Raw genomic sequence first — 13540 nt, 5'->3', positions numbered from 1 at the left:
CAGTTTTGTAACTTTTGATGTGAAACACTGCCCATGAGTTTCAATCACTCATATTATTGGCTGCATTGCATGAGAGCTGAGAAATTTCTCAGCCTTGAACTAGCCATATGCAGCCATTGAGAAGGGTTGGAACGTAGAACACCATTCTCGATATCTGCTTCTTCATTATCCAGCTCGAGATAAAAGTCGAGCCTTAAACTAAACGCGTTGATGTGAAAAAAAACAAAGAGGCGATAGGAATATATCCTTTTCAATCCCTGAGTTATGAGTGTATGTTTGAGGTTCACGTGGGTTTGCCATTATTCAATACACAGAGGACAAAATGCAAATCTTGCAGGGCTATGAAGTGGAACACAGAAGGCTTCATGTGCCTGCAATTCTTCACCATCATGGATGGTTTGATCCTCAGAAAGCGCCAATGGTAAATTATGACTTTAGTTTTGTTTGTACATGTTCTCTGCAGTGTAAGGAAGGAAGGAAGGAAGGAAGGAAGGAAGTCGTGCTTGGTGGAGTTGAAAGGGAAATGGGTATTTGTTTTCTTTTCCTTTTGTGCTGTTTGATGTTGATTCAAGTTCTCTACTTTTTCTTTTTTTCTTCTGCGCCATTGATGGAGAACTTGACATTTGCCAGGTGTTTTTGGGAGTTGTTTCTAGCATTTGTTTGGAATTCTTCAGGTCTATCAGGTACCTTTCTATCTTCACTAACATTTTTCACCAAACATGTCTTTGTTCTTATGTGGTCCACCCCATTACGTATCAAATGACATGTAGAAGCTTACATAGATAAACACATCTCTCTCTCTCTCTCTAAAGATCTCACAAAGCTAAGTTAAGGAATAAGAAATTTTTTTTTTAACCCTTGTGGTTTGGTTGAGCGAGATTGGTTTGGTATCGTAAACCTATAGTTCACTGTAACAGCCTAAGGCTATCGCTAGTATGTTCTCTTTGGGTTTTTCTTTTGGGCTCCCTCTCAAGGTTTTTAAAATGTATCTGTTTGGGAGAGGTTTCCACACCCTTATAAGGAATGTTTTATTTCCCTATCTAACTGATGTGAGATCTCACAGTTCACTCCCTTAGGGGTCCAGTGTCCTCGCTAACACCTTGCCCGGTGATTGACTCTGATACCATTTGTAACTGCCCAAGCCCACTGTTAGCAGATATTGTCTTCTTTGGGCTTTTTCTTCCAGCTTCCCCTCAAGGTTTATAAAACGCGTCTGCTAGGGAGAGATTTTCACATCCTTGTAAGAAATGCTTCGTTCCACTCTCCAACCAATGTGGGACCTCACAATCTAGCTCTTTTGGGGGCCCAATGTCCTCGCTAACACACTACCCGGTGACTGACTCTTATATTATTTGTAACAACTCAAGTTCACCGCTAGTAGATATTGTGATCTTTGGGCTTTCTCCTCCGAGTTTCCTCTTAAAGTTTTTAAAACGTGTCTGTTAGGGAGAGGTTTCCACACCCTTATAAGAAATGTTTCGTTCCCTTCTCCAACCAATGAAGGATCTCACATTCACTTACAAATCTCGGAAGGACGATGCCTCCTCGCCTTTTAGAACTTACCAAGGTTTTTTTCTTTTTAACCCATACTCTCAATTATTTTGATCTTCACATCCCTACCTTAGATATAACAATACCGGACTGCCCTCTTCTGCTCATAGTAAACGGCAAATAGAAAAAGCAATGAGATATCTTTACATCGTACATTGGGCACATCAGGTTGTATGTACGACAATGATGCCCCTTCTTACCAATATTGGTCAATTTTTTACTATTACCCTTCTCACATAATTACTTCTCAAACCTTGGTAAGTCTTGAACACTTCTCACATATTTACTATTACCCTTCTCACAGAACACTTTATAAACTCTTGAATATCAAACAGTTCAATCAATTAAGACATATATTCCATTAAAAGATCAGAAGTTTAAATTTTTACTCCCAAATCCTGAGCTATTTGAAACTATAAGCTCCTTGCTAGCTATTGCCCTCCGAACATTGCCTATACTCATTTCACAAACAAAAATCTACTCGTTTTGAAATTCAAATCTTGTTGTAGATGACGTTAATATCTGTACATCCCATTGTGAAATTTGGCAGTACGACAACTGAATCTCTCAAAAGAAACCCAATTTTCTTAGAAAAATTTCATTGTTTTGAGAAAGTGGGATGAGAACTGCGGTACAGCTACCATTTTTGGTCAAAGATATGATTGAATAAATGAAGAACACACACACACACAAAAGAAGTAAAAAAAATAAAACTCTGTTTCTCTGTCCTGACATGTGACATCCTTCCACTGAGCTTTGAGCTTAGGGATTCTCCACAAAAAAAAAACTCCAAATCAAACAAACCCACATCGGAAATTATGGAAGTTTGGGAATAACCCTAAAAGTTTAGGGTTGTTGGGGGAGGGTTACCCCTAGTTTCGTTCCTTGACCATTTTAATGACCTGATCCTTAATGACCAATCGTCAGCTGTGCCTTTTCCAATGGCATCTTTCCGTTTTCCTCTTTATAGGCCTTTGTTAAATGCAACACCCCTAAATCATTATTATTATTATATGTTTGATTGTGATTTTGAACACTTCTTCTTCTTAATTGTATTACCAATGTTCATGTTCTGGGAGCTCACAAGCCCAAACGGCGTTGATTTCGGTGATTCTTTCCTTTCTTTTTTGTCGTTTTATCATCTTATAATATTTATATATGCATATTTGCTGGGAGTTTGAGGAGGAGGAAGATGATGTGGTTTAGAGCTCGAATCTCGAGGTAACACATGCATGTTGATATGTGCATAGTTGTATATATTCGAACAAAGATTTAATATTACATGTCCTCTGCTCTTACCTATTATAATGTCGTCTCCTTAGATCATATTATAAAAATTTATCTAACTTTACTAATCGTATAAATACAATAGTCAAATACAAGATACAAATAAGAGTGATCTGGAGGATATGAAGCCATAGTGATTTGGAACATAGATTTTCTTTTGAAGCATATGAATGATGACAAAACATACTAAACAGATACTGTTTGTTTGTTGGTTCATTCGTAGACATAGTTCAAGCTAAGTAGGTAATGTGGACTGATTCTTGACCTTCTACAAATTTCTCAGTCTAATTTGCCGTCTCTACATAGTGATATTTCCTTTTTGTGACTCTATAATGCATTCTCTCTTCAGGAGCCTTTCTTTTTCTTTTTCATGATAGCAATCTCGCACGGACCACCACGCTCATGTGTCCCCAAGTTTTTTTTTTCCTCTACAGCATCACAACTCCGCACATGCATAAGTGATAGTGAGATCCTGGGCTGTTTTGGTATGTGGGGATAGTTTTCGTTCTTCGCAGTTGTTCAAGTTAAGTGGGTAATATGGTCATTTCGCAGGAGAACATCGAGGCCATCTAATATCAAATCTAGATTCTAAATCATGATTCGGGTACAGAGAAACCCAATTATACCGTGCACCATTCCACTTGTGAATTAAAAAGAAAAGGGTGTTTTTGAGAAGAAAAAGATGCAAAAGACATAGAGAGAGAAGAAATTTATGATAAGACAAAGGCATAGAATATGGAATATGATCCAAAATTTTGCCTGTGATTCATAAGCATTATTTATTTATTTATTTATTTTAAATATTTGCATGTTTCCAATAAATTTTGTATATTCTTGAGAGAGAAATGCACGGAGAGAGAATAATGAACAAATATAATTAATTAAATTAATTAAATTAATTAATTAATTAATAAAGCCGTTGCATTTCCCGGAGAATCTAGAGCGCATCAGGCGCTGACCAAATAAAAATATATATTATTATTATTATTATTTGTTTATAAAAGAAGAGAAGATTAGTTGAGTTAATTAATGGATTAGTAGTAATGAAGATTAATTAATGGTAATTAAATAGGGGAGGTCACGTGAGGCACGAGCGGAAGATTGGACAAGGAATAACTGGACACGGAGAGGGAATATTGGGGAACTTAAGGATACATCTTAAGTTAAGGCAGACAAATGCTTACCTGTTCCTTTCAACGTTTATGTTTTTTTTTATTTTTATTTTTTTATTTATTTTTTTTTATAATTAATTAATAAATTAAATTTTTAATTTTTTAATATTATGCACGATTCTTTGAGCTACGTCTTTTAAGAACGTAGAGCCAACAAGTGATAAAGTAGCGGATTCAAATAGTTGAGCTAATGGGTTAGTGTAGACGTATTTTTTCGTAGCTTTAGTTGTCTGTTTGATTAAAATTGATGGTCTTTCGAGGCGAAAAACTGAGGCTTTATCAGATGATTTTGTGCTCGCATCAGTCAAGAGTAGAGATATCTATAGGGGTAGGCGTGGAAGTGGAAGTGAAAGTCTTCTCCGTCCCTATCCTTGCCCTATATATATATTAGAGCGGGGCGGGGTTGAGGGCAGAGAATGTAATTCTCGTTTCCAACCTCTTAACGCTTGAGGTGAAGCTTTGCGAAGTCACTATACCGTAATTTGAACGGATACCACTAGTCGGAACCGAACGTCTTGTTTGGGAATATGTAATATATGACGTCATTAATGGATAGAGGTTTGAAAAAGAAAACAGAAAATAGAAAAAAAAGGAGCAGTGGTGACAGGGTTTGAGCAGAGGGATAATTTGGAAAGCAACGTCAAATATACCTCGTTTATACACAAAATGGGGAATCTTATTCAATTGATGTAACCCAAGCTCCCTTCTATTCTAAATCTAATCAAATTAATCTACAACGTGTCCAATATGTTCATAAGTTGATCTATGTTCAAATTGATAATCTATTAAATTTCTAGATCGAAAACACGATGTAAAACAAGCTGATCTAGGTTCAAATTGGTAATTCATCAAACTTCTAGATCAAAAACAATATGTAAAACAAGCTAATCTATGTTCAAATTGGTAATTCATCAAACTTCGAAATCGAAAACCCTCTATAAAACAAGTTGATCTATATTCAAATTGGTAATTAATCAAACTTCTAAATCGAGAACACTCTTGTAAAATAAGCTGATCTAGGTTCAAATTGGTAATTCATCAAACTTCGAAATCGAAAACACTCTATAAAACAAGTTGATCTATATTCAAATTGGTAATTCATCAAACTTTTAAATCGAGAACACTCTGTAAAATAAGCTGATCTAGGTTCAAATTGGTAATTCATCAAACTTTTAGATCGAAAACAATATGTAAAACAAGCTGATCTATGTTCAAATTGGTAATTCATCAAACTTCTAGATCGAAAACAATATGTAAAACAAGCTGATCTATGTTCAAATTGGTAATTCATCAAACTTCTAGATCGAAAACAATAGGTAAAACAAGCTAATCTATGTTCAAATTGGTAATTCATCAAACTTCTAAATCGAAAACACTCTATAAAACAAGTTGATCTATGTTCAAATTGGTAATTCATCAAACTTCTAAATTGAGAACACTTTGTAAAACAAGTTGATCTATGTTCAAATTGATAATCATCAAACTTCGAGATTGAAAACACTCCATAAAATAAGCTGATCTATGTTCAAATCGATAATCCATCAAACTTCTAGATCGAAAACATTCCATAGAATAAGCTAATCTAGGTTCAAATTGATAATCCATCAAACTTCTAGATCGAAAACACTCCGTAAAACAAGATGATCTATGTTCAAATTGATAATCTATCAAACTTCTAGATCGAAAACACTCCATAAAACAAGATGATCTATGTTCAAATTGATAATCTATCAAACTTCTAGATTGAAAACACTCCGTAAAACAAGCTGATCTATATTCAAATTGATAATCCATCAAACTTCTAGATCGAAAACACTCCGTAAAACAAGCTGATCTATATTCAAATTGATAATCTATCAAACTTCTAGATCAAAAACACTCCGTAAAATAAGTTGATCTATGTTCAAATTGATAATCCAACAAACTTCTAGATCGAAAACACTCCCTAATATAAATTGATCTAGGTTCAAATGAGTAATCAAACCTTAAAAATACCTCCTTTTCATTCCCCATTATTTAGATAAGAATCTCTCTCTCTCTCTCTCTCTCTCTCTCTCTCTCTTTCTCTCTCTCTTTCTCTCTCTCTCTCCTGTTTTGTGTATGTGTTGGAAAAGCTGTCTGATCCATCTGTGAGTATTAAATGCATACAGAAGTTTCAACTTTTTCACTCCTTCCCACCCTTTTTATTACTCAAACTAATACCCAAAACCCTCTCTCCCTCTCTCTCTCTCTATAGGACTTTCCCCTTATAAACCCATTAAAATCCTCATCTTTCCTCCAAAGATCCCATTTTTCCAAACCCCTTTCTCCATCTCTTTCTCCCAAATCATAATCCACTCATAATCTCAAAAGGGTCACCACCTTTTTCCTCGATCTCCTCCAAATTCCCCCCTCATGTTCACCTCCTCCCATCCCACCACTCCTCCTCCCCTCCCGGACCTCTCCTTGCACATAAGCCCGCCGTCAAATTCCGGCAGCACCGGCAGCGATCTCAGCCATGAAACTGCCACCGCCGCCGCTGGCTATTATCTTCCACCTAAACCCCATATGGGTCTACCTCTTGAGCTTGAAACAAGCTTCAACAATGGCCGCCATTTTAACCACCACCTACCTCAAATCTATGGCCGCCATTTTAAAAGAGCTGCAAAAATGGGTATTAGAGCTCCAAGAATGAGATGGACTACAACGCTTCATGCTCATTTTGTCCACGCCGTTCAGCTGCTTGGCGGCCATGAAAGTACATGTCTTGTTGAATTCATATGAAATGCAAATCAAATTCAAAATTTACTGTTGTTTTAGCTCATTTTGATTGTTTTTTTTTTCTAGGGGCAACACCAAAATCTGTTTTGGAGCTTATGAATGTCAAGGATCTAACCCTAGCTCATGTAAAGAGCCATTTACAGGTGGGTTTTGGTTAATTAATTGAAACTAAGCAATTAATCACAAATTATTGCACTAATTTCAAATCTTTTTTGTGTTAATTCAGATGTATAGAACAGTGAAAAGCACTGACAAATCAACGGGTAATTACAATTTTTTTCCTTTTTTGATCTGAAAATTGCTCAAAATTTCAATGATTTAGGGTTTTTTTAATCAATTTTGGTGAAATAGATGCTTTGATTGTTGATGTTAATTTGCATACTCAGCCTTGAAGAACCAAAGACAAGAAGTTGATCCAAGTGGTGCTGAGATCTCTAACCCTATGTGGAAAAGCTCTGATCAAATGTGAGTGATTTTCTTCCCAAGCTCTTGCATTTTCGTTTAGATTTTGAAAATCGATAACCAAACAAAGAAACCCACGAATCAAATTTCGAATTTTTGCGTGAAATTCGTACTATTTTTGTATTCAACCGCTACAAGATCAGCAATTCCACGAGCTCGAGCTTCTGTTGCTGACATAAAAACGTCCCCTTTTTCATATCTTCAGATACAACCCATAAGCGATTACTGGAGTCGGGTTTATGAGCTTAATTTTCAAAAACCATATATTATCAAACGGGTCGATGTTATTTATTCTTGATTACCATAATTTGTACTCGAAATTCAGCTCAATAATTCACAAATACACAAAACATTAAAATATATATATATATATATATATATATAAATATAAATATATATAATTAGTGAGGTAAACTAATGTAATTAGTGGGTTAATTAACGATTAATCAGGAACTTGTTCTGTTCATCAATGGAGACAAATCAAGAGATGACGACGAGATGGAGTCAACATTACAACAACAACAATATTGGAAACAACCAGGTTCGTATACATATAATAAATACAACACGACATGTCTAAAAACAACCTTAAAGACACAAACTTTTCCCTCTATAACCAAAAATGGTTGTTTTTTTTTTCTTTTTCTTTGGTTGGTTTGAAGCAGCAACAGCAACAGCAACAACAGCTAGACCGACACAAAGCGAGCATCGAAATCTCGAGCGGCGTGAAGAAGCAGAGGTTGGAAGGTAGCTGCTTGTCGTTGTGTGATCATCATCATGGCGGTGTGTATCATACAAATATTAATAAGCTAAACTTAGATATCACTCTTGGATGCCCAAATGCTCTTACAATTGAGTCTAATACTCACTCTTCATCTTCTGAACTTCCCCTTCTTAAATGCTAAAACTAATTAAAGCCTTCATCTTTGTGGGTTTTTCTTATAGTTCTTAACATAATTGATGTGGGTTTTTGTTATTAGTTCTTAATATTTCTATATGAGTTCTTGTTGGAGAGGTGAAGATTGTGTTATCTCATTGAGATCTTCCTTTGTTGTATATGTTATGATCAAGAGAGTAAAGAGAGATGTTTGATTTTGACATTTTTTTTGGTTTGTTTTTGTTTTGTGTTCTTAGATTTTAAGGTTTTTGTTTAAAGAGAAAAGGATAATTTATTAATAGCACCTCGGTTTCATGATCTTATACAAATTTCTCAGTCGAAGAAGCTCTGTTTCTCTAATTTTTAGTCTCTGTCCAGCTCGATTTCGTGATCTTATACAAAATTTTCAGTCGAAGAACCTCTGTTTGTCTCATTTTTAGTTTCTATACAGCTCGATTTCGTGATCTTATACAAATTTCTCAGTCGAAAAAGCTCTGTTAATTTTTAGTCTCTATCCAGCTCGATTTCGTGATCTTATACAAATTTCTTAGTCGAAGAAGCTCTGCTTGTCTAATTTATAGTCTCTATCGAGCGATCTTTTCCATTTGTGACTCTATACTTTCTTCTCCTGTTGTTTGACTCTTTCAGAGCGGTTTCTTTTTCTTTTCAACTTCAGCGTTTCGACCCTTTGAACACCAATCTAATAAAATAAAAAAAGTCTCCTTCAACATGTTAAGGTAGCACACGTGTATATTTTCATTGATCATTGAGAGACAGATCAAATCAAAGATTCGTCTATTGAGATTGAGCATGGATGAGCTTCGACTAGGCTAACATTGATGAAAAAAATGATAAAAGATAAATGTAAGATCCAACATTGGTTGAAGACAGGAACAAAACATCCCTTGTAAGCGTGTGGAAACCTCTCCCTAATAGACGCGTTTTAAAACTGTGAGGCTAACGGTGATACGTAACGAGCCAAAACAGACAATATCTACTAACAGTGGAATTGAGCTGTTATAATAAACTTCTTTAGTCACATTGTTAACCGATATAGAATTAAAGATCAGGTCCATAATTCAAGTCAAATTGATCCAAGGACAAAGCTACCACATCTAACCCAAAGATGAACACGACATAGAACTATCGAAAGGATCGAAAGGATCTTGAAGAGCCACCAAAAGCACGAACACAATATTGGTGTTCTTCATTTCTTTAATTTAAAGTTCAATGATTGTTGGTTGAAAATTAGAAGGTTGAAAGCGAGGGATAAAAACAAAAACATTAACTGAAAGGGCAATGAATAGGATGGGGCCTCAACGCATAGCATCAGGAGATATGGTTTTTGAATGCTTCGTGAGGCCCATAGTACTGTCAAAACAGTCGGTGCCTGTTCATATCCACACAAATGAGTAGCATACTTCTTTGCATATGGTACCATTCTAGAGAAGAACCAAATGGGTTGATATACACATTTTTTTTAAATAGCTTCTCAAATGTAACGCCCGAGCTCCGACGTGGAATTAAAGAAAATTCAAAGAAGATTGAAAAAATTGAATTTGGTTGCGAGTAGAGATGTTGCACGGCTGGCCGAGAAGATAACCCATGTCGAAAATGTTGTGGGACACATGTCGGATACTAAGTAAAGGATTCCACCGCTTCTGAATGATCCAACCCATAACACCAATCGACCTGTGAATTGCGACCCGTCTCGAGTATGTCATGTGTCATAACGACAAAAATCAAAGGAAAACAAGCCCACGAGAAATCGAGTTCGAGATGAGGGAGCTGAATGCACAAATCAGAGGCCACCACATGTCAAGCTGAGGATGCGCGTCTCCCTCCCACAGCATCGTAAGTTTGACTAAACAATAACTTAGGGTGGAACGCCTCCAACAGTCTGAGCGCATTAGAGTTGTGAGTGACGATCAAAGGGTGTAGCTCTAGTCCTCCCAACCGAACCAGACTCAAGAAGTCAGAACCAAAAAACCTTCATATGTGAATCCATGTCAAGGCTGCCAAACCACCCTAGGGACCTAGAAGACCACCACGACAACCGTAATAGACAAAGGTAGCCACATAAACCGATAGCAATTGATACAGTGTCCGTAAAGATTCCACGTCCCTTTCGACTTTGGTATAGTACCGTTAAGTTAGGATTCATGTTGGTTAGGGACGTTTGACTTGATAGTTCGCTTGGATTACTCTGCATGGGATTTGTGGCATTGATCATACAAGTATTCAACAGAGAGCTGGCACGTACATGAGGGTCGCTCCCCCCAACCTTCGCCCACTACATGGCTTATGGGACAAGTTCTCTAGCTAACCTCTTATGGATGATGAGCAAGCTAGCACTCACCATGTTGTCCCTACCTAATAGAGAGAGTTCTTTGAGGTAGCGCCTCAACATCGAATATCGGTTACCACTGTGTAAGCTAAGCTAGCTACCCAAGTCGGTGAACAGCAAGAGCCCTTCACTTAGAGCCTAAGAGCCCTTCACTTAGAGCCTACCCCTTTCTTTTCTTTCTCAAGTGTTCGCAGGCTGTCGATCGAAGCAGAGGAGCGTTTTAGAGTTGCGCAATCACAGAGGGAGTCGTTCCAAAGCATCAGTTCATCTTTGTGTTTGAGTCTTTTGTACTTTGTTTTGTAATTGTATCTCGTACCCATTTTAATGTTTGTAATAAATTTTCGGGTCTCCAAGCTCGTACGTCATTCTCACACAACCATGATTGAAGTAAGGGGTAAATCAGTAATTTAGTAATTTAGTGTGTATTTAAGAAATATAATCCAAGTTTAATTGTGTAATTGAAACTACATATAATGCTTTCGAACTATTTTGTAGGACAAATTTGTCACTTTTCATTCCACGTGTCAGATAATCAGCCACATAATGATTTGTCACTGCCACGTGGCACCTCTTATTTCCTCCATATTGGACAGCAACCACCGTGACAAATTCCGATCACAAGCCGTCGGGAACACCCCACACCTTCACCGATCTATCAAGGCTGCCGCTGTACGCAATCCACCACCGACCGGCACGTTTAGACGGGCGGAGATCTTCCTCCACAGCCAAGCATTTCACAGGTCCAGTATGACCCGTCAGCACCGTCACACACGTGTGAAAAAGCCCATCCCTCCGCCACACACATATGTTATTATCGGCAGAGCCGCTGAGTACCATGCAGTTCCCCGCCGTAGCAAGGCAGAGAACTGCCAGATTATGACCCTTGAGCACCCCACCATAAGTCAACCGCTTTTCTCTCTCCCAGAAGTTGACCACCCCATCGGAGGATCCACAGTACACCACCGTACCGGCGGCGTTGACTGCCACCGCCGTCACCGCACTGTCTTGCTTCAACAGCGTTTGTTCGAGTGTGTGCTTTGTTGCATCGTCCCCTGATTCATGATTCCTCCGCCATACCTATTTTAAAAAAAAGATATTTATAATTAAATATTATTATTAATAATCGTCACAATATTTTTCATAATTTATAAATTTATGATCATTTTCTAAATTAGTTCAAAAGTCTCATAAATTCCAAACCTTAGCCGAGCCATCTGCCGAGCCGGTAATTACCAAGCCATCCCGAGCTGCAACCACGGCGTTGACAGCGTCATCATGGACAATAATCGATTCAAGACACTTCGAATCCGAAATTCTCCAAACTTTCATGGTTCGATCCCAAGAACAAGAGTACAATATCGCGCCATCATCACCCAAGCTCAAGCTCGAAACCGCATCAACATGCTTAAACCAAAGCCGGCTCGGGCTCCGGTTCCGTCCCAAAACGACGTAGTTTTGCGGGTTAATCAAGCTTCTCAATACATCTCTCATCGCCGGCAAAGTCCCAGCCCACCGATGACCGTTGGTCCAGACACGAATTTTTCCGTCTTGGTGACCGGTGAAGATTTTTTCGCCGGAAATTATAATTGCCTTAATCAATCCACTGCTGGATTTAAACCCAGTAAATTCCTTGAGATTTTTCCAGACCCGGATGTTTTTGCTGTCGGAGCCGGTGTAGAGCAGCTCGCCGGCGGTGGCCAGGGAGTACACGTGGCCTTCCTCACGAACAAGGGACCCAATCAGAGAAGTATTCCGCCGAACGACGCCGTTTTGAAGTTGAGGAAAACAGGGCGATTTCATGAAGGGATAAGTTTGATTCCACGGCGACGCATCGCTGGTCGGCCAACTATCGGCGGCATCGGAACTGCTCGGCGTCGGAAAATCGCCGTCGTCGTCGGCTAACAAATTGCCAAATTTCATAGAAACTGAAATTAATAATAAAATTAGGAAAAATCAAACCAATGGATTGAGAGATTGCATGCAAGAAGGGACATATATATATATATATATATATAATGGAAGAACAAAATCTGAGGTGGAGGATGGGGACACGTGTGAGAGAGACAAGAAATTAAGAATAATTTAAATAAATTGGGAATATTTTTTGAAATAATTGGAGAAAATGTGAAAAAAATTGTTAATAATTATCTTGATTATCAATTATTAAATATAGAAATTAGAAATCGTTGACTTTAATTGGTAAATTAATTTTTACCTCACATGATTCATATTATTTTTATTTTTATGATGGCAATTAGTTATAATGAGCTTAGTATTATGATAATAACATATGGAAGAGGTTGGATTTACAGATAATAACTCTGTTTAAAAAATATCTATGAATTTTAAAAGTAACATTAACACTATTTACCGTTGTAAAAAAAACGTTTAAAATATTTTTACCATCAATATATGAATGAAACCCGTTTATTGATACCTCATAGATTATATCCAAGGATATTTATCGAACAATTTTGAAAGTTTAAGGTTTTTATTTTTTATTTTTTTTTAGTTTAAGGGTATTATTAAAAAAGATATTTTTATATTTATTTGAACTCAACTCTTATAGGAATCATAACTCTCGACAATGGTATGATATTGTGATTCCTAATATGGTATCAGAGTCATGCCCTTAACTTAGTTATGTCATTAGAATTCTCAAATGTCAAACAAAGAAGTTGTGAGCCTCGAATGTGTAGTCAAAAGTGACTCAAGTTTCGAACAAAGGGTGTAGTTTGTTCGAGAACTCTAGAGAAGGAGTTGAGTCTCGATTATTGGGAGGCTGTTCGAGGGCTCCATGGGGCTCATGGGAGGCTCTATAGTGTACTTTGTTCGAGAGGAGGATTATTGAGGATTGTTGGGAGGGAGTCTCACGTTGGCTAATTTAGGGAATGGTCATGAGTTTATAAGTAAAGAATACATTTCCATTGGCATGAGGTCTTTCGGGAAGGTTAAAGCAAAGCCACGAGAGCTTATGTTCAAAGTGGACAAGATCATATTATTATGGAGAGTCGTGATTCCTGACAAACTCAATTCAAATTATATCGATTGGATTGAGTTGATCGAATATTTCGAGTCATTGAA

General features: G+C 37.3%; 2 protein-coding genes across 2 annotated transcripts; one reads left to right on the top strand and one right to left on the bottom strand.

Annotated features, from left to right (window-relative positions):
• The first annotated feature begins 6204 nt into the window (after positions 1–6204).
• Positions 6205–8334, top strand: LOC111799190 (putative transcription factor KAN4). The gene is made up of 6 exons (XM_023682626.2): positions 6205–6747; positions 6837–6913; positions 6997–7033; positions 7157–7235; positions 7683–7773; positions 7898–8334. Exons 1-6 carry the CDS (start codon positions 6405–6407, stop codon positions 8135–8137), a joined length of 867 nt encoding a protein of 288 aa, XP_023538394.2. The 5' UTR covers positions 6205–6404; the 3' UTR covers positions 8138–8334.
• Positions 8335–10862: 2528 nt separating this feature from the next.
• LOC111798170 (protein JINGUBANG) lies at positions 10863–12455 on the bottom strand. The gene is made up of 2 exons (XM_023681171.2): positions 11657–12455; positions 10863–11533 (listed from the first exon to the last, which is right to left on the bottom strand). Exons 1-2 carry the CDS (start codon positions 12374–12376, stop codon positions 11072–11074), a joined length of 1182 nt encoding a protein of 393 aa, XP_023536939.2. The 5' UTR covers positions 12377–12455; the 3' UTR covers positions 10863–11071.
• Positions 12456–13540: the final 1085 nt, after the last annotated feature.

The sequence above is a fragment of the Cucurbita pepo genome, chromosome 7, assembly GCF_057944985.1.
Source record: "Cucurbita pepo subsp. pepo isolate OVF chromosome 7, ASM5794498v1, whole genome shotgun sequence".
In the NCBI taxonomy this organism is placed as follows: Eukaryota; Viridiplantae; Streptophyta; class Magnoliopsida; order Cucurbitales; family Cucurbitaceae; genus Cucurbita; species Cucurbita pepo.
Note: the sequence above shows the minus strand (reverse complement) of the source record. Positions and strands in the feature narration are given on the sequence as shown.

Coding starts and splice junctions, on each gene's coding strand:
- LOC111799190 (XM_023682626.2), top strand. CDS start 6,405: ATGTTCACCTCCTCCCATCCCACCACTCCTCCTCCCCTCCCGGACCTC. Junction 6,748..6,836: donor GCTGCTTGGCGGCCATGAAA/GTACATGTCTTG, acceptor TTTTTTTTCTAG/GGGCAACACCAAAATCTGTT. Junction 7,236..7,682: donor TGGAAAAGCTCTGATCAAAT/GTGAGTGATTTT, acceptor ACGATTAATCAG/GAACTTGTTCTGTTCATCAA.
- LOC111798170 (XM_023681171.2), bottom strand. CDS start 12,376: ATGAAATTTGGCAATTTGTTAGCCGACGACGACGGCGATTTTCCGACG. Junction 11,534..11,656: donor CGGCAGATGGCTCGGCTAAG/GTTTGGAATTTA, acceptor TTTTTAAAATAG/GTATGGCGGAGGAATCATGA.